The following is a 26,654-nucleotide window of genomic DNA, read 5'->3' as shown; positions in this document are numbered from 1 at the left end:
CAACACCGCCGCTCCTGACCTCTGGTGAGGTGGTGCTCCGACGACAGCGCCATCTATGGAGTGGATATGTCGGGCGTTTGTATCTGAGGCAGTAAGTGTGGTGTTTTAGTGTCTCTGTTATTGATGACGTGTCTGCTTACAGAGCCGACCTGGGACCACTGTGTTGAAGGTGTAGTCAGTCTACCCGAGGCAGCCAGTCTCCATACAGTGAAGTTTGCTGCAGCTGTCGTGACGTCGTCCCCCCGGAAGAACACTGTGGTGTGTTAAGCCTGCCAGTGGAGTGGCAGTGGAAGGATTTACCCGGGACCGACGGTTGGAGACGATAATCCACTGGGGTATTGAGGACAGGAGGGTGATTGGTGATATCACACGAGACTCCTGTCTAGGGCGTACCCCTTTTATCGTTCGTGGAGTGGCCGTACCAGCCTTGGTGGCTCAGTACCTGCCAGCAGACCTGCTGGACGTGTGGTTGACGGCCTCCACGACGGTGCCCCCAGTGGACCTGTGGTGTGGCTGACCTGTGGCCAGGGTAGACTCGGCGTTCTCAGAGGACACGTCTTGAGGCCACGAAGAAAGCGCCGCGGACTCAGCATCTAGCTTCGAGGATCCATAGTCTCCAACAGAAGACTACAGTGTTGATCCCCTTTGTAAAGTGTTAATACCCCTCCCCCTTGTGTACTCTTTTATTATATATATTAAACGGTGAAGGTGAACATTATATTATATTAAGTTCTTAACTTTCTTTCCATACTCCCTTTAAGTTACTTGCGTCACGGATCGCATCCCTTGAAAGCCTCTACTGGCTTGGGGTCGGATATATATATCTTCCTCTAACGACATCAGAGTAAGAACCCCGTTGCGTCCCGAGAGGGCCGTAACAGAAGGTCGGTGGGTGTCGGGAGGGTTGGCAGGTGTTAGGAAGGTCGGTGGGTGTCGGGAGGGTTGGCAGGTGTTAGGAAGGTCGGTGGGTGTCGGGAGGGTTGGCAGGTGTTAGGAAGGTCGGTGGGTGTCGGGAGGGTTGGCAGGTGTTAGGAAGGTCGGTGGGTGTCGACTGTTGGTATGCATCAGGAATGGGTATTAATAAAGGGATGCCGGTGCTTCCCGGGAGTGGCTTGCTCATGTCCTCACTGACCCACACAGTATCATCTCAACCCTACACTATGTATCCCTCAGTAATGCTAGAAAAGGCACCAACTGCGGATCCACTTTGGGGACCTTCCTTACTATTCTTCTTCTTCTTTGCGTCGGTCGGGTGTTTGCATCTATTACTGCATTATCCTTTAGTTCCAGTTAATAGCAGCTCTTCTCCTTATCAACACTTTTTTCTTAAATTCGTATAAAATCCCTTTTTTAACATATTGCAATGAAATTTTCACGACACTGATGCCAAATAATTTATGATTTGCTTAACATTTTCAAGTAAATTTCAAATTATGTGAATATTTTTGCTTTTCCCGCGCCGTAAATAATGTGATAGTGTTCGTCCAATTTAAAAGATGACCATATTGGTATTGTTTTCCCTATTATATTATATAAATATTGTATATTTTTCAAAGATAAGGCTATAATATGATGCCCTGTGACCCCCACAGATGTGATAGATCCCAATGACTGCTTCGAATTCCCCTGCCTCATCTTCAACGACGAGTTCGACGACGGCATAGATGAAAATGTCTGGGAGCACGAGATTAGCATGTACGGCGGTAGGGTGAGTAGTGGTGTACGGTGGTAGGGTGAGTAGTGGTGTACGGTGGTGTGGGAGTAGTGGTGTACGGCGGTAGGGTGAGTAGTGGTGTACGGCGGTAGGGTGAGTAGTGGTGTACGGTGGTGTGGGAGTAGTGGTGTACGGCGGTAGGGTGAGTAGTGGTGTACGGTGGTGTGGGAGTAGTGGTGTACGGCGGTAGGGTGAGTAGTGGTGTACGGCGGTAGGGTGAGTAGTGGTGTACGGCGGTAGGGTGAGTAGTGGTGTACGGTGGTGTGGGAGTAGTGGTGTACGGCGGTAGGGTGAGTAGTGGTGTACGGTGGTGTGGGAGTAGTGGTGTACGGCGGTAGGGTGAGTAGTGGTGTACGGTGGTAGGGTGAGTAGTGGTGTACTGCGGTAGGGTGAGTAGTGGTGTACGGTGGTGTGGGAGTAGTGGTGTACGGTGGTAAGGTGAGTAGTGGTGTACGGCGGTAGGGTGAGTAGTGGTGTACGGTGGTAGGGTGAGTAGTGGTGTACTGCGGTAGGGTGAGTAGTGGTGTACGACGGTAGGGTGAGTAGTGGTGTACGACGGTAGGGTGAGTAGTGGTGTACGACGGTAGGGTGAGTAGTGGTGTACTGCGGTAGGGTGAGTAGTGGTGTACGGCGGTAGGGTGAGTAGAGGTGTACGGTGGTAGGGTGAGTAGAGGTGTACGGTGGTAGGGTGAGTAGAGGTGTACGGTGGTAGGGTGAGTAGTGGTGTACGGTGGTAGGGTGAGTAGTGGTGTACGGCGGTAGGGTGAGTAGTGGTGTACGGCGGTAGGGTGAGTAGTGGTGTACGGTGGTAGGGTGAGTAGTGGTGTACGGTGGTAGGGTGAGTAGTGGTGTACGGTGGTAGGGTGAGTAGTGGTGTACGGTGGTAGGGTGAGTAGTGGTGTACGGTGGTAGGGTGAGTAGTGGTGTACGGTGGTAGGGTGAGTAGTGGTGTACGGTGGTAGGGTGAGTAGTGGTGTACTGCGGTAGGCTGAAGACATTGAAAAACTTCAAGCTGATATTAATAAAGTTTTCGACTGGGCATCAGCAAATAACATGATGTTTAACAGTGATAATTCCAGGTACTCAGATACGGTAAAATGAGGACCTTAAACATAATACAGGGTACAAAACACAATCAAATGTACCCATAGTAGGAAAACAGCATGTAAAGGATTTGGGAATAATGATGTCTGACGACCTAACGTTTAGGAAGCATAACCAAGCAAATATTGCGTCAGCCAGAAAAATGATAGGATGGATTACGAGAACTTTCAAATCCAGAGATCCCATCACAATGGTTGTACTCTTCAAGTCACTTGTGTTGTCCCGTCTTGAGTACTGCTCAGTACTCACTATCCCCTTCAGAGCAGGAGAGATTGCTGAAATAGAGGGAATACAGAGAACATATACGGCACGCATAGACGCAATAAAGCACCTAAATTATTGGGATCGTCTCAAAGCCCTCCAAATATACTCACTAGAAAGAAGACGAGAGAAATATCAAATAATATACACCTGGAAGATACTGGAGGACCAAGTAAAAAATCTACACAGTAAAATAACAACGTACTGGAGTGAACGATATGGAAGAAAATGTAGAATAGAACCAGTGAAGAGCAGAGGTGCCATAGGCACAATCAGAGAACACTGTATGAACATCAGAGGTCCACGGTTGTTCAACGTCCTCCCAGCAAGCATAAGAAATATTGCCGGAACAACCGTGGACATTTTCAAGAGGAAACTTTTTTTTTATCTTTATTTAAAAAAATACAATATAAGTTACATATACATAAATGTTACAAGGCAATTATACATTACAATTCTTAGTGAACAAGTGTTTCAGTAGTACAGAACAAGATTTTTTAGAAAACCCCTATAAACGAGTTACAAAAATTGAAGAATAAACTTACATTAAAATACAGGGGAAAATATTACATTTATATATATTTTATATAAGCCTCAGTAAACCAATTTTCCATATCATCACCGAGCATGAGCCTTAAACCCCAAATGTTATACCTGATCCTGCCTCGCAAGAACTTCAATATTTTGTCTACTGAGTAACCTTCCTGCCTGCCTATCCACACACAAAAAATGTAATCAGAAAGTAACATAATTATTGTATTCCTAATTTTCTTGCATTTTATGTCAATATGAAACATTAAAAACCTCATTAACTCCACTCTAATACTTGGTCCACATAAATCTTTAAGAGTGTCTCTAATCCAGTTTACAAGAACAACTTTCTGCTTACAGAAATAAAATATATGCATATTATTCTCAATTTCAGTACATTGGTCACACCTATTGTCGTCTTTAATGCCCAACATCAACAACCTATCATTAGTAGGAAGGGTCTCATGAATATAGCGATACAACAGCTCACGTTGTTTTGGGGCAATAAATTTAACATGAAGGTTTGCCCATATTACTTGCCAGCTAAAGAGTGGATATGCCTCCTCTACTCTAGGAACTATATTTGGTAGTATAACATCATACACTTGTTTACTGTTCATCATTAAAAAACCTTCAATATTACAAATCTGCCTGAGAACATCAAGTGCACATGAATAAAAGTGCGGTGAAATAAAGGCAAGGTCAGTATACTCTGGCATATGTATCATGGTCAGTATACTCTGGCATATGTATCATGGTCAGTATACTCTGGCATATGTATCAAGTAGCTAACACGTAATTTACAATAGTAATGTCCTAGTGCATTTACACTATCCCTCTGCATTATCTCCTTTCTAAAGGTAACACATAAGATTGCCAATGACTTATGGTACACATTCAGTATTCCTATTCCACCGTTTTTCTTACCTTTACATAGGGTAGTTCGTTTAATTGGTTGGTATCTACCATACCATACATATCTAAAAATAGTTTTGTCAATCTCTATAGCACTTTTCTTGTCTATGGGAAAGCTGTGAGACAAATACCACACTTTAGACAAAATTTTGCAATTGATTATTACAGCCTTCTGAAACAGGGTCAATTTCCTATTTGACAACATATTCGTTGCAACTATTATATTCCCACATAGTACTTGCCAATTCGTAACCAATGTTGTTTCATATGTCTTACACCAGCAAATCCCAAGAGCTTTAATAGACTCCACCACCTTGAACCATGAACCTGTCCAGTTAACCTTATTACACCAACTGCCAAGACCCATCATACACGTTTTGTTCTTGTTAATAACAGCACCTGTCGCTCGTTCAAAGTTGTCTAACTCATTCTGAACATTCACCACCGAGTCTTCTGTCGACACAAAAATAGTTGTATCATCTGCATAACCAACAACAGGAAGTGTCATAGCATTAGGAAGACGAGGTGGAACAATAAAGTCATTGCTTTTTATTGCCAAGTACAGTGGCTCTTGAAATATAACATACAAAATCATTGAGCGTGGACATCCCTGACGTACAGATCGTTCAACTGAAAAAGGTTTACTTAAGACTCCATTGATACAGACGCTGCTCCGACACTCTTTATAAAGCATACGGATCCAATCAATAAATTCTCGTGCCACTCCAACCCTATCCAATATTTCTAATACAAACTGAACATCAACACGGTCAAAGGCTTTCGACCAGTCGAGGTTTATCATGGAGGAAGGAACATTATTCTCAGACACATAATACACAACATCCCTAATTACATTATTACAATTGATTATAGATCTTCCAGGCACACCACAAAACTGTTCCTTTGATATAAGTTTATCCATTGCAATCCTAAGTCTATTTGCCAACAGTTTCGATATTATTTTATAATCCTGGTTTAGTAGGGAAAGTGGCCTCCAGTTCGTTAGAATATGCATATCACCCGTTTTAGGTATCATCTTAATAATCCCATGAGATTGTGACATGCTAAGCTTCCTATGCAGTATGCTATACTGCACCACTTGTACAAAGTCTTTACCAATGACATCCCATAGATAGAAATAAAATTCCGCCGGGAACCCATCACAGCCAGGTGATTTACCCTTCTTTAAACTCTTGACAACACTCCACACTTCCTGCTTATCTACATCTGCCAATAATGACGTGTTGTCATCCAGGGTTAAAACCCGTGTACATTTTCCAAGGAAATACTCCTGCATACCTTGGTCCACGTTTACTTTTTTGTACAATTTCTCTAATTCACCCCAAACATAACATACAATCCCATCCGTATTTGTCATATCCGTCCCATCACCTGCTTTAATACTAGTCACAAGTGCTGTACCCTTGTTATTCTTGACTTTACTTAACAAATAAGGAGAGAGTTTTTCACCATACATCCTATCATTAATCTGGAGGCGAACATTGACTCCTTCAGATATTTCATCCCTCAATTTGTTAATTCTGTCTTTTAAAATGGTAATTTCCTCATACTTGTCTAGTCCCATATTGACCTTTACATAAAGTTGTTTTAGTCTTTGTTGGAATAAGTTTAACAGACCATATTTTTCAGCAGCCTTTCGTTTGGATACTTTCACGAAGAAACTTTTGCATGCAACTTTACACATGTCCCACCACTCCAATAGACATCTGAACTTACGTTTTTGCCCAACCAGATGTTCCCACAATACTTGAAAATTATCAATTACATCTCTACTCTGCAACAGACTGCAATTGAGCTTCCATGACCCTGTCCCCACTTTAACCTGATCGTCAATAACAAGCTTCACCACAACCATACAGTGATCTGAAAAGCTGACCGGAACAGTACTGCAAGAACTAATTTTATCATGTAACGAGTGCATATATAATCTGTCAAGCCTAGAACCATAATTCTGGCGAACATATGTGTATTCATATACACCTCCGTTAATGCTATTTGCATCCTTTAGACCAATACATTTCAAAAGTGTAATTAAAGCAGGAGATACACATGCGTTCGACTGAATGCTACAATCTCTCATAGAAGTGACACAATTAAAGTCGCCACCAAAAATAACGTTACGCGTATCATTTCTGAAAAAATATAATAACTCGTTAGAGAACAAGTCCTCCCTCTCTTTCTTCCTGCGGGTGCCAGAGGGAGCATACACATTAAGTACAAGAATTATTGCGTCAAAAAAGGAAATCCTCGCATATAAAACATTACCATTATCATCTATTTCAGTATTAAGAACCTTGATGTGGGCTCGCTTAGCAATCAATATCATCGTACCACCTTTCAACAAAGTCGTTGGATTTATCAATATTTCAAAGAAATCAAGCAGCACATCAAGTTTCTTAACATCTTGTACATTGTGTTCTTGCACTAAAAGTACATCCAAATTATAATATTTAAACAATGATAACAGCTGCAACTGTTTATTTCTACAATTGAGCCCATTAATGTTCAAAGTAGCACAATTAAAATTAATTGGCTTCACGAATGGAATTTGAAGAGAAACCAAAATTACCCTTTATCCGTCATTATCTCACTTGACACTATCTTAGTGTCATCTTTCCCTTTTCGAAGTTTAAGTTTAATATTTGCACTCGCGTCTCGATTCTGTGCATGTTCCACAAGATCCCACCATGTCTTATCACTGTTCTCTTTACCATGATCCTCACTCACCGGTTGTACTGTGCCCTCGCTACGTTTCGGTGACTCTTCGGGGCCTTGGTCACGGTGAACTTCAACGGCAACAACCTGCTCAATTTTTTCAGAGACTTTTAATTTAGCGGCGTAGTCCTTCATACGTTCCAGATCAATACTCCGAGTAAATTTTTTCCGTTTCTTCCCGTGACTGGTTACAGAACCAGCCTTCACACCCTTAGCCTTCACACCCCCAGCCCTCACACTACCCCTACCCTTTCTATCATACCTTACTGAAGAGGGTGGAGTTGCTCTCTGCACAGACATTTCTACATCATTATCCACCATTGTGTCATCCTCCACATCCAGTTGACAACCAATTACTTGTTCCATCGTCACCTCACCAAGGTCAGCACCACCGCCAGCCTCGCAGCTCTTCGCAGCGTCAGCACCTATGTTATGGGCGTCCACATGTATAGTGTCCAGACTTACCTCACCCTCACCAGGGCTACCAACAGCCGGTAAAGCGTCCTGAGCAGTGTCACCTGCACCCTCCTTGTCTGCATTACCTTCATCGTCCTGATCTAAGTTACCTTCACCGGCCTCATTCGCACTGGGAGTCACTTCCACAGACGTTTCACTTACAGAGTTGTGGGTTACTTCATCTACCTCACCTAGAACTACAGTATTTACAGCAGCGGGTTCATTTCCTGATACACTATCCTCTATTAATGGCGGAAAGTCATGTTCATGAAAAATGTTGATCCGTTCCGATGCCTCCACCTGGCAGGCAGCAGCCATGTGACCAGTACGCCCACACTTGAAACAAGTTTGCATTTGGCCATTGTATATAAACTTAATATAATGACCTGCTACTGACATTGATGATGGAATATTACGGTGAAGTTCCATCTTTACTGTTCGTGTTCCATTAAAACACCCTTTCCCTGGGCCATACGTATATTTATTAAAACGAACATTGTCCACTTTCCCATATTGTTCCAGTATGTGTACAATAGTTCCATTCAACATTTCAAATGGCGCATCCCTCACAGAAACGTATGTAAACGTTTTGCTCAAATTAAGCACTTGTACTGATCCTTTCCCATTAGGTAAACTTATAATGTCATCATCATACTTCTTAAGAAACTCTGAAAATGCCACATTGTTTCCAAATTTCAACACCACCCTGTTCCCTGGCAGTGGTTGGTAACCAAATATTTCTTCCTGCTTGATCTGTAACACTTCGAAGATCGTGGTGGATACAAGGTCGGGAGCAGCATGACAACTAAACTTGAGTCCTATGGACTCCTTGCGCTTTAGTGGAGGTGTGTAGGAGCCCATGATGGCACATATACCACCCCCAGCGTGACGTTATCCGCCCATCCGTCAACACGCCGGCCAACAGCGACGACAAACACGTCCACCCACCAGACGCCAGTAGCAGAGCGAAGCAAAGCACGTCTGCTCGCCACCACGTCCACGACGAGACTCCCTCAAGAGGAAACTAGATTTATTCCTCCAAGGAGTGCCGGACCAACCGGGCTGTGGTGGGTATGTGGGCCTGCGGGCCGCTCCAAGCAACAGCCTGGTGGACCAAACTCTCACAAGTCAAGCCTGGCCTCGGGCCGGGCTTGGGGAGTAGAAGAACTCTCAGAACCCCATCAACCAGGTATCAACCAGGAGTAGTGGTGTACGGCGGTATGGTGAGTAGTGGTGTACGGTGGTGTGGGAGTAGTGGTGTACGATGGTGTGAGAGTAACAGTGTACGGTGGTGTGAGAGTAACAGTGTACGGTGGTGTGAGAGTAACAGTGTACGGTGGTGTGAGAGTAACAGTGTACGGTGGTGTGAGAGTAACAGTGTACGGTGGTGTGAGAGTAGTGGTGTACGATGGTGTGAGAGTAACAGTGTACGGTGGTGTGAGAGTAACAGTGTACGATGGTGTGAGAGTAACAGTGTACGGTGGTGTGAGAGTAACAGTGTACGGTGGTGTGAGAGTAGTGGTGTACGGTGGTGTGAGAGTAACAGTGTACGGTGGTGTGAGAGTAGTGGTGTACGGTGGTGTGAGAGTAACAGTGTACGGTGGTGTGAGAGTAACAGTGTACGGTGGTGTGAGAGTAACAGTGTACGGTGGTGTGAGAGTAGTGGTGTACGGTGGTGTGAGAGTAACAGTGTACGGTGGTGTGAGAGTAACAGTGTACGGTGGTGTGAGAGTAGTGGTGTACGGTGGTGTGAGAGTAACAGTGTACGGTGGTGTGAGAGTAGTGGTGTACGATGGTGTGAGAGTAACAGTGTACGGTGGTGTGAGAGTAACAGTGTACGGTGGTGTGAGAGTAGTGGTGTACGGTGGTGTGAGAGTAGTGGTGTACGATGGTGTGAGAGTAACAGTGTACGGTGGTGTGAGAGTAACAGTGTACGGTGGTGTGAGAGTAACAGTGTACGGTGGTGTGGGAGTAGTGGTGTACGGTGGTGTGAGAGTAACAGTGTACGGTGGTGTGAGAGTAACAGTGTACGGTGGTGTGAGAGTAACAGTGTACGGTGGTGTGGGAGTAGTGGTGTACGGTGGTGTGAGAGTAACAGTGTACGGTGGTGTGAGAGTAACAGTGTACGGTGGTGTGAGAGTAGTGGTGTACGGTGGTGTGAGAGTAACAGTGTACGGTGGTGTGAGAGTAACAGTGTACGGTGGTGTGAGAGTAACAGTGTACGGTGGTGTGAGAGTAACAGTGTACGATGGTGTGAGAGTAACAGTGTACGGTGGTGTGAGAGTAACAGTGTACGGTGGTGTGAGAGTAGTGGTGTACGGTGGTGTGAGAGTAACAGTGTACGGTGGTGTGAGAGTAACAGTGTACGGTGGTGTGAGAGTAACAGTGTACGGTGGTGTGAGAGTAACAGTGTACGGTGGTGTGAGAGTAACAGTGTACGGTGGTGTGAGAGTAACAGTGTACGGTGGTGTGAGAGTAACAGTGTACGGTGGTGTGAGAGTAACAGTGTACGGTGGTGTGGGAGTAGTGGTGTACGGTGGTGTGAGAGTAACAATGTACGGTGGTGTGAGAGTAACAGTGTACGGTGGTGTGAGAGTAACAGTGTACGGTGGTGTGAGAGTAACAGTGTACGGTGGTGTGAGAGTAACAGTGTACGGTGGTGTGGGAGTAGTGGTGTACGGTGGTGTGAGAGTAACAGTGTACGGTGGTGTGAGAGTAACAGTGTACGGTGGTGTGAGAGTAACAGTGTACGGTGGTGTGGGAGTAGTGGTGTACGGTGGTGTGAGAGTAACAGTGTACGGTGGTGTGAGAGTAACAGTGTACGGTGGTGTGGGAGTAGTGGTGTACGGTGGTGTGAGAGTAGTGGTGTGTAACGGGGATCAGCCTTTAACCTCACTTACTGGTTAAATGCTGGTCGTTATTAAGTAAATATCTACAGAAACCACAGTTGTGCTGTGTAATCTTCAGTACAAGTCCTAGAGATCTAAACGTTTAGATTCAGATTCAGATGTTTATTCAGGTAAGGTATATACATACAAGTGATGTTACATTAATGGATTGATTTATTAATTTAAATATCACGGCTGAAGGACACGGTGCCCGCTATGCTACACTGCACCACTCTGAAACGCCGCCAACACCCGCTACCCACTGAGTGATTTACCCACTACCCTCAATTGACGGTGAAGCAGGGTACCGCCAATTATGCATAAACCATGAAAATGTATCCCCCAATTATCAGAAAAGGAGGGCTAAGCTTGACGTTAAGTGTGGTAATTAAATCAAAGTATAAAGGGATTATGTTAGTTATTAAATGCTTGTAGGTTTGCGGAGAGAGCCCTAGTCTTAAGCATGGGGTTATATGTCCAGTACAATGTAAAATAACCGTTTGTAAATTGCACTAAACACCATAATATTTTAAACTAAATTTATTAAAATCAAAGGTTATCAAAGAAAATAAAAAAATAAATAAAACCCTATCGGAACACTTCCTAACAATATTCTCCTAACTGAAGTGATTGGCAAATTAACTACAACAATTAATGTGACTTTCTACACTGTAGCAAAACTTCAGACACAAACAATTACCTTAAAATATCACAGCCTGGCCTCGATGTGCTGCCGGCTCCAGGGAGAGGTGTTGTTCCCAGTTGACCCCACACTGACTAAACCTCTCAACACTGACCTCGTGGGTGGTTGACCCTAGGCTAGTTGCCAGATTAATCTTTGAAAATGATTATTAACTAAATTCCAGTATTTGTCACTAAAGGTGACTTCTAATTCCAAAAAACAAATTGGAATTATCTAGATACTCGAGCCAGACTAATTACAATATTCAGTAGCACTTGTATTCTCCTAATTTACGTGATTTAACAAACAAGAAGATAGGTACCTATTTTCCAGTGACGAAATATGTTTTACCTATTTCAGATCTGATTGAAGTCAATTTTTTTTTGCTAACATACAAGACTTATTCATTAATCTCAATTAACGTTAATTTTAACATAAGAGCTTAACCCCGATTGATAATTCCTCCTAATTCTGTAATACATTCATAATTCTCCTAGTTTGATAACTTGACACAGGAAGCGGTTGGCGCCACCGTTTTCTACACACTAATCCCTTAGGGCAGGGACACCCTCCCTAGCCCGTCAGGTCAGGTCAACTGCCACTCACTACCAACTTCCACTGTTAAATCTATGGTCTTTCTATATTACAGTTCTAGTGTTACAGCCCCCTCGCTCAAGTATTTGTGAACACATCCTATCTCTGTACTGATATAACTAAATCTTATATCGCGATAATGTGACGTCTCTGACTATTGACAGATGGTGTAAGGAGTGTAATGGGGAGGGGGGGGGAGACTGTGTGAAACCCTGGTTTGGCTTCAGTGGAAGCCTCGGGGGTCCTCGAGGGTGCAGTAGTACCCCAGGTTGTAATTCTTTGACCATGTCGTGGCGTAGTCGGGTAGAGCGCGCATCTGGGGATTCCCAGGGTTTGGTTCGAATCCACATTACGGCTCCTGTGTATTTTGTCATTGATATATCACAATAATGTGATTTCTCTGTGAAATATGATGTGATAAAATAATTAATACACATTTGATGAATTCAAATGAGATTGCTTGGTATATGACAAGGTGAATGATGAATATGTTGTTCCTTCTTGGCTCCTCACCAGAACTGGGAGTTCCAAGTGTACCTCAACAACCGCAGCATCAGTTACACTCGTGATTCAACACTCTTCATCAAACCTGTGAGTGATATCTTTGTCTCTCTGTTTGTCTCTCTTATAATAATAATAATAATAATAATAATAATAATAATAATAATAATAATAATAATAATAATAATAATAATAATAGTAATAATAATAATAATAATAATAATAATAATAATAATAATAATAATAAAAATAATAATAATAATTTATTTGCAAGAAGGTACAAAGTGTTGGTGAGATTACATAAAATTGGTATTTTTAAATTCATAGAAAGCCGCAAGGACGCCAAGCGGTTCGGGCAGGTCCTTAATGTAACATAACAGGTAAGTTGAAAGGGCACATTGTAGGAAGAATTTTATATCAACAAATAACTAGTATACAAGTTGATAGCGGTGATTACACTGGTAAGGATATATGTCTTAAGTATTGATAATTAGCTGTACCTGGCCACGCGTTGCTGTGGCTCACCAACGCGTGTGCGGAACCCACGTAAACGGTTCCTGTTGCCCCAGGAATTACCTACCTGGTTCCTCGCCTCTCCTTAGCAGTACACCATCTGCCGGTCTACTTATCCCTGTGAGAAGTTGTCAGCTGCCAGGCTTGCTGCCAACATCCTAGCCTGGTGGCAGGTACGCCCAAGGGCTTGTATAACGGAGTCTCTATGTACTTCGTCGACACCCATCTCAGGGATTGTATAATTGATTGTGAAGGAATTATACAATTACTGTATTTGTGATCTCGAATGTATTAAAAGCGTTTATTGCATAATGGGTCCACCTGTTGCTAATGGAAGCTCTTCTGTCCCAAGTTAGTGCTCCAGTGATTACATCTTCAAGTGAACTCACTCTTGGTCTAGTCAATATACGGTCAGCGCGCAGGCACCAATCCCTTTATTTCAACCCAGAATTGTTTGGTTTCCAGTCTAAGGCCGGCCACACACCTGCAGTTTTAACTGACAGTTATAACTGTTCAGTTAAAACTGTCAGTTAAAACTGCACGTGTGTGGGTATCTCAGTTGCTCATTTCGTCAGTTCAACAGAACTGTACAGTTAAACTGCGACAAATGCCAAGAATACACCAAGAGCGCCAAGATCATACTCCTCGGAATCCATAGTAAAACTGAGGGATTGAACTGTGCGTGTGTGTGTGCATTTCATTTTTAACTGACGTCAGTTTGAACTGTGACAGTTATAACTGAACAGTCATATCTGTCAGTTAAAACTGCACGTGTGTGGCCGGCCTTAGGTTTAGTATTTTAGTCCACCTTGGAGCCGCTGTTATGACTCACACAACATCGTTGTGATAACCCCAACCTGCGCCTTACTGACTATGTTTACCACACTCTCTCATCCTCCACCACACTCACACTCTCTCATCCTCCACCACACTCACACTCTCTCATCCTCCACCACACTCACACTCTCTCATCCTCCACCACACTCACACTCTCTCATCCTCCACCACACTCACACTCTCTCATCCTCCACCACACTCACACTCTCTCATTCACCCTCGCACTCCACCGTCTCGCTCCCCCTCTACCTCTCTCCCCTCACCCTCTACCACACTCCCCCTCACCCTCTACCACACTCCCCCTCACCCTCTACCACACTCCCCCTCACCCTCTACCACACTCCCCCTCACCCACTACCACACTCCCCCTCACCCTCTACAACACTCCCCCTCACCCTCTACCACACTCCCCGTCACCCTCTACCACTCTCCCCCTCACCCACTACCACACTCCCCCTCACCCTCTACCACACTCCCCCTCACCCTCTACCACACTCCCCCTCACCCTCTACCACACTCCCCCTCACCCACTACCACACTCCCCCTTACCCTCTACCACACTCCCCCTCACCCTCTACCACACTCCCCCTCACCCACTACCACACTCCCCCTCACCCTCTACAACACTTCCCCTCACCCACTACCACACTCCCCCCTCACCCACTACCACACTCTCCCTCACCCTCTACCACACTCCCCCTCACCCACTACCACACTCCCCCTCACCCTCTACCATACTCCCCCTCACCCTCTACCACTCTCCCCCTCACCCTTTACCACACTCCCCCTCACCCTCTACCATACTCCCCCTAACCATCTACCACTCTCCCCCTCACCCTCTACCACACTCCCCCTCACCCTCTACCATACTCCCCCTCACCCTCTACCACACTCCCCCTCACCCTCTACCACTCTCCCCCTCACCCTCTACCACACTCCCTCTCACCCTCTACCATACTCCCCCTCACCCTCTACCACTCTCCCCCACACCCTCTACCACACTCCCCCTCACCCTCTACCATACTCCCCCTCACCCTCTACCACTCTCCCCCTCACCCTCTACCACACTCCCCCTCACCCTCTACCATACTCCCCCTCACCCTCTACCACACTCCCCCTCACCCTCTACCACACTCCCCCTCACCCTCTACCACTCTCCCCCTCACCCTCTACCACACTCCCCCTCACCCTCTACCATACTCCCCCTCACCCTCTACCACTCTCCCCCTCACCCTTTACCACACTCCCCCTCACCCTCTACCACACTCCCCTTCACCCTCTACCACACTCCCCCTCACCCTCTACCACTCTCCCCCTGTACCACACTCCCCCTCACCCTCTATCACTCTCCCCCTCACCCTCTACCACTCTCCCCCTGTACCACACTCCCCCTCACCCTCTACTACTCTCCCCCTCACCCTCTACCACACTCTCCCTCACCCTCTACCACACTCCCCCCTCACCCTCTACCACACTCCCCCTCACCCTCTACCACACTCTCCCTCACCCTCTACCACACTCCCCCCTCACCCTCTACCACACTCCCCCCTCACCCTCTACCACACTCCCCCTTACCCTCTACCACACTCTCCCTCACCCTCTACCACACTCCCCCCTCACCCTCTACCACACTCCCCCTCACCCTCAACCACACTCCCCCTCACCCTCTACCACACTCCCCCTCACCCACTACCACACTCCCCCTCACCCTCTACCACACTCTCCCTCACCCTCTACCACACTCTCCCCCTCACCCTCTACCACACTCCCCCCTCACCCTCTACCACATTCCCCCTCACCCTCTACCACACTCCCCCCTCACCCTCTACCACACTCCCCCTCACCCTCTACCACACTCCCCCTCACCCACTACCACACTCCCCCTCACCCTCTACCACACTCTCCCTCACCCTCTACCACTCTCTCCCTCACCCTCTACCACACTCCCCCTCACCCTCTACCACACTCCCCCTCACCCTCTACCACTCTCCCCCTCACCCTCTACCACTCTCCCCCTCACCCTCTACCACACTCCCCCTCACCCTCTACCACACTCCCCCCTCACCCTCTACCACACTCCCCTTCACCCTCTACCACCCTCTCCCTCACCCTCTACCACACTCCCCCCTCACCCTCTACCACACTCCCCCTCACCCTCTACCACACTCCCCCTCACCCTCTACCACACTCCCCCTCACCCTCTACCCCACCCCCCCCCCACACCCTCTACCACACTCCCCCTCACCCTCTATCACACTCCCCCTCACCCTCTACCACACTCCCCCTCACCCTCTACCACACTCCCCCTCACCCTCTATCACACTCCCCCTCACCCTCTACCACACTCCCCCTCACCCTCTACCACTCTCCCCGTCACCCTCTACCACTCTCCCCCTCACCCTCTACCACACTCCCCCTCACCCTCTACCACACTCCCCCTCACCCTCTACCACTCTCTTCCTCACCCTCTACCACACTCCCCCCTCACCCTCTACCACACTCTCCCTCACCCTCTACCACACTCCCCCTCACCCTCTACCACACTCCCCCTCACCCTCTACCACACTCTCCCTCACCCTCTACCACACTCCCCCTCACCCTCTACCACACTCCCCCTCACCCTCTACCACACTCCCCCTCACCCTCTACCACTCTCCCCCTCACCCTCTACCACTCTCCCCCTCACCCTCTACCACTCTCCCCCTCACCCTCTACCACTCTCCCCTTCACCCTCTACCACTCTCCCCCTCACCCTCTACCACACTCCCCCTCACCCTCTACCACACTCTCCCTCACACTCTACCACACTCCCCTCACCCTCTACCACACTCCCCCTCACCCTCTACCACACTCCCCTCACCCTCTACCACACTCCCCCTCACCCTCTACCACACTCCCCCTCACCCTCTACCACACTCTCCCTCACCCTCTACCACACTCCCCCTCACCCTCTACCACACTCTCCCTCACCCTCTACCACACTCCCCTCACCCTCTACCACACTCCCCCTCACCCTCTACCACACTCCCCTCACCCTCTACCACACTCCCCCTCACCCTCTACCACACTCCCCCTCACCCTCTACCACACTCCCCCTCACCCTCTACCACTCTCCCCCTCACCCTCTACCACACTCCCCCTCACCCTCTACCACACTCCCCCTCACCCTCTACCACACTCCCCCTCACCCTCTACCACTCTCCCCCCTCACCCTCTACCACTCTCCCCTCACCCTCTACCACTCTCCCCCTCACCCTCTACCACTCTCCCCCTCACCCTCTACCACACTCCCCCTCACCCTCTACCACACTCCCCCTCACCCTCTACCACTCTCCCCCTCACCCTCTACCACTCTCCCCCTCACCCTCTACCACACTCTCCCTCACCCTCTACCACTCTCCCCCTCACCCTCTACCACTCTCCCCCTCACCCTCTACCACTCTTCGCCTCACCCTCTACCACACTCCCCCTCACCCTCTACCACACTCCCCCTCACCCTCTACCACTCTCCCCCTCACCCTCTACCACTCTCCCCCTCACCCTCTACCACTCTCCCCCTCACCCTCTACCACTCTCCCCCTCACCCTCTACCACTCTCCCCCTCACCCTCTACCACACTCCCCCTCATCCTCTACCACACTCCCCCTCACCCTCTACCACACTCCCCCTCACCCTCTACCACTCTCCCCCTCACCCTCTACCACACTCCCCCCTCACCCTCTACCACACTCTCCCTCACCCTCTACCACACTCCCCCTCACCCTCTACCACACTCCCCCTCACCTTCTACCACACTCCCCCTCACCCTCTACCACTCTCCCCCTCACCCTCTACCACTCTCCCCCTCACCCTCTACCACTCTCCCCCTCACCCTCTACCACTCTCCCCCTCACCCTCTACCACTCTCCCCCTCACCCTCTACCACACTCCCCTCACCCTCTACCACACTCTCCCTCACCCTCTACCACACTCCCCTCACCCTCTACCACACTCCCCCTCACCCTCTACCACACTCCCCTCACCCTCTACCACACTCCCCCTCACCCTCTACCACACTCCCCCTCACCCTCTACCACACTCCCCCTCACCCTCTACCACTCCCCCTCACCCTCTACCACTCTCCCCTCACCCTCTACCACTCTCCCCCTCACCCTCTACCACTCTCCCCCTCACCCTCTACCACTCTCCCCCTCACCCTCTACCACTCTCCCCCTCACCCTCTACCACTCTCCCCCTCACCCTCTACCACTCTCCCCCTCACCCTCTACCACACTCCCCCTCACCCTCTACCACACTCCCCCTCACCCTCTACCACTCTCCCCCTCACCCTCTACCACACTCCCCTCACCCTCTACCACACTCCCCCTCACCCTCTACCACTCTCCCCCCTCACCCTCTACCACTCTCCCCCTCACCCTCTACCACTCTCCCCCTCACCCTCTACCACTCTCCCCCTCACCCTCTACCACACTCCCCCTCACCCTCTACCACACTCCCCCTCACCCTCTACCACTCTCCCCCTCACCCTCTACCACTCTCCCCCTCACCCTCTACCACACTCCCCCTCACCCTCTACCACTCTCCCCCTCACCCTCTACCACTCTCCCCCTCACCCTCTACCACTCTCCCCCTCACCCTCTACCACACTCCCCCTCACCCTCTACCACACTCCCCCTCACCCTCTACCACTCTCCCCCTCACCCTCTACCACTCTCCCCCTCACCCTCTACCACTCTCCCCCTCACCCTCTACCACTCTCCCCCTCACCCTCTACCACACTCCCCCTCATCCTCTACCACACTCCCCCTCACCCTCTACCACACTCCCCCTCACCCTCTACCACTCTCCCCCTCACCCTCTACCACACTCCCCCCTCACCCTCTACCACACTCTCCCTCACCCTCTACCACACTCCCCCTCACCCTCTACCACACTCCCCCTCACCTTCTACCACACTCCCCCTCACCCTCTACCACTCTCCCCCTCACCCTCTACCACTCTCCCCCTCACCCTCTACCACTCTCCCCCTCACCCTCTACCACTCTCCCCCTCACCCTCTACCACTCTCCCCCTCACCCTCTACCACACTCCCCCTCACCCTCTACCACACTCTCCCTCACCCTCTACCACACTCCCCTCACCCTCTACCACACTCCCCCTCACCCTCTACCACACTCCCCTCACCCTCTACCACACTCCCCCTCACCCTCTACCACACTCCCCCTCACCCTCTACCACTCTCCCCCTCACCCTCTACCACACTCCCCCTCACCCTCTACCACACTCTCCCTCACCCTCTACCACACTCCCCCTCACCCTCTACCACACTCCCCCTCACCTTCTACCACACTCCCCCTCACCCTCTACCACTCTCCCCCTCACCCTCTACCACTCTCCCCCTCACCCTCTACCACTCTCCCCCTCACCCTCTACCACTCTCCCCCTCACCCTCTACCACTCTCCCCCTCACCCTCTACCACACTCCCCCTCACCCTCTACCACACTCTCCCTCACCCTCTACCACACTCCCCCTCACCCTCTACCACACTCCCCCTCACCCTCTACCACACTCCCCTCACCCTCTACCACACTCCCCCTCACCCTCTACCACACTCCCCCTCACCCTCTACCACACTCCCCCTCACCCTCTACCACTCCCCCTCACCCTCTACCACTCTCCCCCTCACCCTCTACCACTCTCCCCCTCACCCTCTACCACTCTCCCCCTCACCCTCTACCACTCTCCCCCCTCACCCTCTACCACTCTCCCCCTCACCCTCTACCACTCTCCCCCTCACCCTCTACCACTCTCCCCCTCACCCTCTACCACACTCCCCCTCACCCTCTACCACACTCCCCCTCACCCTCTACCACTCTCCCCCTCACCCTCTACCACTCTCCCCCTCACCCTCTACCACTCTCCCCCTCACCCTCTACCACACTCCCCCTCACCCTCTACCACACTCCCCCTCACCCTCTACCACACTCCCCCTCACCCTCTACCACTCTCCCCCCTCACCCTCTACCACACTCCCCCTCACCCTCTACCACACTCCCCCTCACCCTCTACCACACTCCCCCTCACCTTCTACCACACTCCCCCTCACCCTCTACCACTCTCCCCCTCACCCTCTACCACTCTCCCCCTCACCCTCTACCACACTCCCCCTCACCCTCTACCACACTCCCCCTCACCCTCTACCACACTCCCCCTCACCCTCTACCACACTCCCCCTCACCCTCTACCACACTCCCCCTCACCCTCTACCACACTCCCCCTCACCCTCTACCACACTCCCCCTCACCCTCTACCACACTCCCCCTCACCCTCTACCACACTCCCCCTCACCCTCTACCACACTCCCCCTCACCCTCTACCACACTCCCTCTCACCCTCTACCACACTCCCCCTCACCCTCTACCACTCTCCCCCCTCACCCTCTACCACACTCCCCCTCACCCTCTACCACACTCCCCCTCACCCTCTACCACTCTCCCCCCTCACCCTCTACCACACTCCCCCTCACCCTCTACCACACTCCCCCTCACCCTCTACCACACTCCCCCTCACCCTCTACCACACTCCCCCTCACCCTCTACCACACTCCCCCTCACCCTCTACCACACTCCCCCTCACCCTCTACCACTCTCCCCCTCACCCTCTACCACACTCCCCCCTCACCCTCTACCACACTCTCCCTCACCCTCTACCACACTCCCCCTCACCCTCTACCACACTCCCCCTCACCTTCTACCACACTCCCCCTCACCCTCTACCACTCTCCCCCTCACCCTCTACCACTCTCCCCCTCACCCTCTACCACTCTCCCCCTCACCCTCTACCACTCTCCCCCTCACCCTCTACCACTCTCCCCCTCACCCTCTACCACACTCCCCCTCACCCTCTACCACACTCTCCCTCACCCTCTACCACACTCCCCTCACCCTCTACCACACTCCCCCTCACCCTCTACCACACTCCCCTCACCCTCTACCACACTCCCCCTCACCCTCTACCACACTCCCCCTCACCCTCTACCACTCTCCCCCTCACCCTCTACCACACTCCCCCCTCACCCTCTACCACACTCTCCCTCACCCTCTACCACACTCCCCCTCACCCTCTACCACACTCCCCCTCACCTTCTACCACACTCCCCCTCACCCTCTACCACTCTCCCCCTCACCCTCTACCACTCTCCCCCTCACCCTCTACCACTCTCCCCCTCACCCTCTACCACTCTCCCCCTCACCCTCTACCACTCTCCCCCTCACCCTCTACCACACTCCCCCTCACCCTCTACCACACTCTCCCTCACCCTCTACCACACTCCCCTCACCCTCTACCACACTCCCCCTCACCCTCTACCACACTCCCCTCACCCTCTACCACACTCCCCCTCACCCTCTACCACACTCCCCCTCACCCTCTACCACACTCCCCCTCACCCTCTACCACTCCCCCTCACCCTCTACCACTCTCCCCCTCACCCTCTACCACTCTCCCCCTCACCCTCTACCACTCTCCCCCTCACCCTCTACCACTCTCCCCCCTCACCCTCTACCACTCTCCCCCTCACCCTCTACCACTCTCCCCCTCACCCTCTACCACTCTCCCCCTCACCCTCTACCACACTCCCCCTCACCCTCTACCACACTCCCCCTCACCCTCTACCACTCTCCCCCTCACCCTCTACCACTCTCCCCCTCACCCTCTACCACTCTCCCCCTCACCCTCTACCACACTCCCCCTCACCCTCTACCACACTCCCCCTCACCCTCTACCACACTCCCCCTCACCCTCTACCACTCTCCCCCCTCACCCTCTACCACACTCCCCCTCACCCTCTACCACACTCCCCCTCACCCTCTACCACACTCCCCCTCACCTTCTACCACACTCCCCCTCACCCTCTACCACTCTCCCCCTCACCCTCTACCACTCTCCCCCTCACCCTCTACCACACTCCCCCTCACCCTCTACCACACTCCCCCTCACCCTCTACCACACTCCCCCTCACCCTCTACCACACTCCCCCTCACCCTCTACCACACTCCCCCTCACCCTCTACCACTCTCCCCCTCACCCTCTACCACACTCCCCCTCACCCTCTACCACACTCCCCCTCACCCTCTACCACACTCCCCCTCACCCTCTACCACACTCCCCCTCACCCTCTACCACACTCCCTCTCACCCTCTACCACACTCCCCCTCACCCTCTACCACTCTCCCCCCTCACCCTCTACCACACTCCCCCTCACCCTCTACCACACTCCCCCTCACCCTCTACCACTCTCCCCCCTCACCCTCTACCACACTCCCCCTCACCCTCTACCACACTCCCCCTCACCCTCTACCACACTCCCCCTCACCCTCTACCACACTCCCCCTCACCCTCTACCACACTCCCCCTCACCCTCTACCACACTCCCCCTCACCCTCTACCACACTCCCCCTCACCCTCTACCACTCTCCCCCTCACCCTCTACCACTCTCCCCCTCACCCTCTACCACTCTCCATCACTCTACATTTTAACATTATTCTGGATCACAGCAACTGACGTCCAACTGGAAGTCCGAGGAGTTCCTGAGGAGCGGTGAGCTGAACCTGGGTGAGGCGTGCACGGAGAGCGCCAACTACGGCTGTTGGCGCACCGGCGACCCCGACTAACATCCTCAACCCCATCATGAGCGCCAGGCTCAGGACCCTCCCCTCCTTCGCCTTCAGGTGGGTGCTCACAGTCGCTTGTCCCAGGGGCTTTCTAACACCTCCTCGGGCGGGGCTCGTTAAAGCAGCGGCCCTCCTCCCCCAGACACAATCATCAATATATACATACTGTGTATTAAGAATTGGTTTGTTCTAAGATATATATGTATATATATATATATATATATATATATATATATATATATATATATATATATATATATTATATATATATATATATATATATATATATATATATATATATATATATATATATATATATATATACATAAAAATTCTATTTATAGTTAGACGTAGGTTAGATTAGGTGTTTAGGTTCTGTTGGCGATTATTTCTACTTGAAGTACGTGGGTGAAGCTTTCATAGATGGTGGCTCGAACACAGGGCGTCAGCGAGGCTTCGAGAAATGTTCGAACGTCATCAGTTGTGAGTCGTGTGTAACAGCTCCAGCCCGTCCTCCCAGGTACAGGTGTGGGGCCATGAAAGGTACAGGTGTGGGGCCATGATAGGTACAGGTGTTGGGCCATGATAGGTGCGGGTATGGGGCCATGATAGGTGCCTGTGTGGTGGCCATGATAGGTGCGGGTGTGGGGCCATGATAGGTGCAGGTGTGGGGGCCATGATAGGTGCGGGTATGAGGCCATGATAGGTGCCTGTGTGGGGGCCATGATAGGTGCGGGTATGGGGCCATGATAGGTGCCTGTGTGGGGGCCATGGTAGGTGCGGGTATGGGGCCATGATAGGTGCCTGTGTGGGGGCCATGATAGGTGCGGGTGTGGGGCCATGATAGGTGCCTGTGTGGAGGGCCATGATAGGTGCTTGTGTGGGGCCATGATAGGTGCAGGTGTGGGGCCATGATAGGTGCAGGTGTGGGGCCATGATAGGTGCTTGTGTGGGGGGGGGTGGGTCTGATAGATGTTGGTGTGGGACCGCGATAGGTGTAGGTGTTGGACCATGATAGATTCTGGTGTGGGGGCCATGATAGGTGCAAGTGTTGGGCCATGATAGGTGCAGGTGTGGGGCCATGATAGGTAATGGTTTGAGGCCATGATAGGTGATGGTTTGGGGCCGTGATATGTGCTGGTGTGGCGCCATGATAGTTGCTGGTGTGGGCCATGATAGGTACAGGTGTGGGGCAATGCTAGGTGCTGGTGTGGCGCCATGATAGTTGCTGGTGTGGGCCATGATAGGTACAGGTGTGGGGCAATGCTAGGTGCTGGTGTGGCGCCATGATAGGTGCAGGTGTGGGGTCATGAGAGGTGCAGGTGTGGGTAACGATGGGTGCTGGTGTGGGGCCATGATAGGTACAGGTGTGGGGGCCATGATAGGTGCTGGTGTGGGGCCGTGATAGGTGCTGGTGTGGGGCCATGATTGGTGCAGGTGTGGGACCACGAGAGTTGCTAGTTTGGGGCCATGCTAGGTGCTGGTGTGGGGCCATGATATTTGCAGGTGTGGGGCCATGAGAGGTGCAGGTGTGGGGCAAAAATGGGTGCTGGTGTGGGGTCATGATAGGGACAGGTGTGGGGGCCATGATAGGTGCTGGTGAGAGGCAATGATAGGTGTAGGTGTGAGGTTATGATAGGTGCAGGTGTGGGGGCTATGATTGGTGCTGGTGTGTGGCCATGATAGGCGCAGGTGTGGGGGCTATGATAGGTGCAGGTGTGGGGCCATGATAGTGTGATGGTGACGTGCCATGATAGGTACTGGATATGGGCCATGATAGGTGCAGGTGTAGGAGCCATGACAGGTGCAGGTGTGGGGCCATGATAGGTGCAGGTATGGGGCCATGATAGGTGCAGGTGTAGGAGCCATGACAGGTGCAGGTGTGGGGCCGTGATAGGTTCTGGTGTGGGGCCTTGATATGTGCAAGTGTGGAGGGCCATGATTGGTGCTTGTGTGGGGCCATGATAGGTGCAGGTGTGGGGCCATGATAGGTGCAGGTGTGGGGCCATGATAGGTACAGGTGTGGGGGCCATGATACGTGCTGGTGTAGGGACCATGATAGGTGCAGGTGTGGGGCCATGATAGGTGCAGGTGTGGGGCCATGATAGGTGCAGGTGTGGGGGCCATGATACGTGCTGGCGTAGGGACCATGATAGGTGCAGGTGTGGGGCCATGATAGGTGCAGGTGTGGGGGCCATGATACGTGCTGGCGTAGGGACCATGATAGGTGCAGGTGTGGGGCCATGATAGGTGCAGGTGTGGGGCCACGATAGTTTTGATAATTCTCGTTTCCAAAAATGTAGGGAGGAACCTAAAGGTCATTGAGGGGAAGAACATTTATATTCTGTTGCAAGTTTATAGTGAAGTCTTGTGTTGCATAGCACGTTATTACCTTGACTTGTGTTGGTGTTGCAATGTAATGTTGAGGCCACAATGGTCCCCCCTCCCCCCAGGTATGGCCGCGTGGAGGTCCGTGCCAAGATGCCCCGAGGAGACTGGTTGTGGCCAGGTGAGTGACAGGTGTGTGGCCAGGTGAGTGACAGGTGTGTGGCCAGGTGAGTGACAGGTGTGTGGCCAGGTGAGTGACAGGTGTGTGACCAGGTGAGTGACAGGTGTGTGGCCAGGTGAGTGACAGGTGTGTGGCCAGGTGAGTGACAGGTGTGTGGCCAGGTGAGTGACAGGTGTGTGGCCAGGTGAGTGACAGGTGTGTGGCCAGGTGAGTGACAGGTGTGTGGCCAGGTGAGTGACAGGTGTGTGGCCAGGTGAGTGACAGGTGTGGCCAGGTGAGTGACAGGTGTGTGGCCAAGTGAGTGACAGGTGTGGCCAGGTGAGTGACAGGTGTGGCCAGGTGAGTGACAGGTGTGGCCGGGTGAGTGACAGGTGTGTGGCCAGGTGAGTGACAGGTGTGGCCGGGTGAGTGACAGGTGTGTGGCCAGGTGAGTGACAGGTGTGTGGCCAGGTGAGTGACAGGTGTGTGGCCAGGTGAGTGACAGGTGTGGCCGGGTGAGTGACAGGTGTGTGGCCAGGTGAGTGACAGGTGTGGCCGGGTGAGTGACAGGTGTGGCCAGGTGAGTGACAAGTGTGGCTAGATGAGTGACAGGTGTTCCCGGGTGAGTGACAGGTGTGGCCGGGTGAGTGACAGGTGTGGCCGGGTGAGTGACAGGTGTGTGGCCAGGTGAGTGACAGGTGTGTGGCCAGGTGAGTGACAGGTGTGTGGCCAGGTGAGTGACAGGTGTGGCCAGGTGAGTGACAAGGTGTGTGACCAGATGAGTGACAGGTGTGGCCGGGTAACAGGTGTGGCCAGGTGAGTGACAGGTGTGGCCATTTGGTTATCTTGAGGTTATCTTGAGATGATTTCGGGGCTTTAGTGTCCCCGCGGCCCGGTCCTCGACCAGGCCTCCACCCCCAGGAAGCAGCCCGTGACAGCTGACTAACACCCAGGTACCTATTTTACTGCTAGGTAACAGGGGCATAGGCTGAAAGAAACTCTGCCCATTGTTTCTCGCCGGCGCGCGGGATCGAACCCGGGAGCATAGGATCACAAGTACAGTGTGCTGTCCGCTCGGCCGACCGGCTCCCTTTGTTCTTTGAGGACAATGCACAATGAAGAGAAACATGTCAAGATGTAACAATTCATGAAGCAGCAATCCAGAACAAATGCTTATTTTGTTAAGGATGTCAGTTCTCTCATGTTTCATGTCTTGATAAAGTAGGAATTCACGGAGCAAAAGCAAGAGTCAAAACAATCCCAACATGTCAAGTTGAGATCAACGATTAATGTTTGCCGAGTTCTCTGTGGCAGCAGTCTGGAATGCTGACTTAAACCACCTTTAAGGTGAAGAAGCTCTCTGTAAGCTTACTTTTTCCAATGGGTGAATGACAGGTGTGGCCAAGTGAGTAACAGGTGTGGCCGGGTGACTGACAGGTGTGGCCAGGTGAGTGACAGGTGTGTGGCCAGGTGAGTGACAGGTGTGGCCGGGTGACTGACAGGTGTGGCCGGGTGAGTGACAGGTGTGGCCGGGTGAGTGACAGGTGTGGCCGGGTGAGTGACAGGTGTGGCCGGGTGAGTGACAGGTGTGTGGCCAGGTGAGTGACAGGTGTGTGGCCAGGTGAGTGACAGGTGTGGCCAGGTGAGTGACAGGTGTGGCCGGGTGAGTGACAGGTGTGGCCAGGTGAGTGACAAATGTGGCTAGGTGAGTAACAGGTGTGGCCGGGTGACTGACAGGTGTGGCCAGGTGAGTGACAGGT

The 26,654-nt window shown here is 51.4% G+C and overlaps 1 protein-coding gene across 1 annotated transcript in view; it reads left to right on the top strand.

The window, feature by feature from the left end:
- LOC123756888 (beta-1,3-glucan-binding protein) overlaps nucleotides 1-26,654 on the top strand; it is a 108,554-nt gene that overhangs the window by 32,378 nt on the left and 49,522 nt on the right. The window contains 5 exon segments of the mRNA XM_045740294.2: nucleotides 1,593-1,708; nucleotides 12,398-12,472; nucleotides 22,290-22,394; nucleotides 22,396-22,463; nucleotides 24,860-24,915. Of these exon segments, the coding sequence (XP_045596250.2) occupies nucleotides 1,593-1,708; nucleotides 12,398-12,472; nucleotides 22,290-22,394; nucleotides 22,396-22,463; nucleotides 24,860-24,915 (420 nt within the window).

Source organism: Procambarus clarkii, chromosome 26 (assembly GCF_040958095.1).
Source record: "Procambarus clarkii isolate CNS0578487 chromosome 26, FALCON_Pclarkii_2.0, whole genome shotgun sequence".
Classification (NCBI taxonomy): domain Eukaryota; kingdom Metazoa; phylum Arthropoda; class Malacostraca; order Decapoda; family Cambaridae; genus Procambarus; species Procambarus clarkii.
This window is presented reverse-complemented; position numbering and strand designations above follow the sequence as displayed.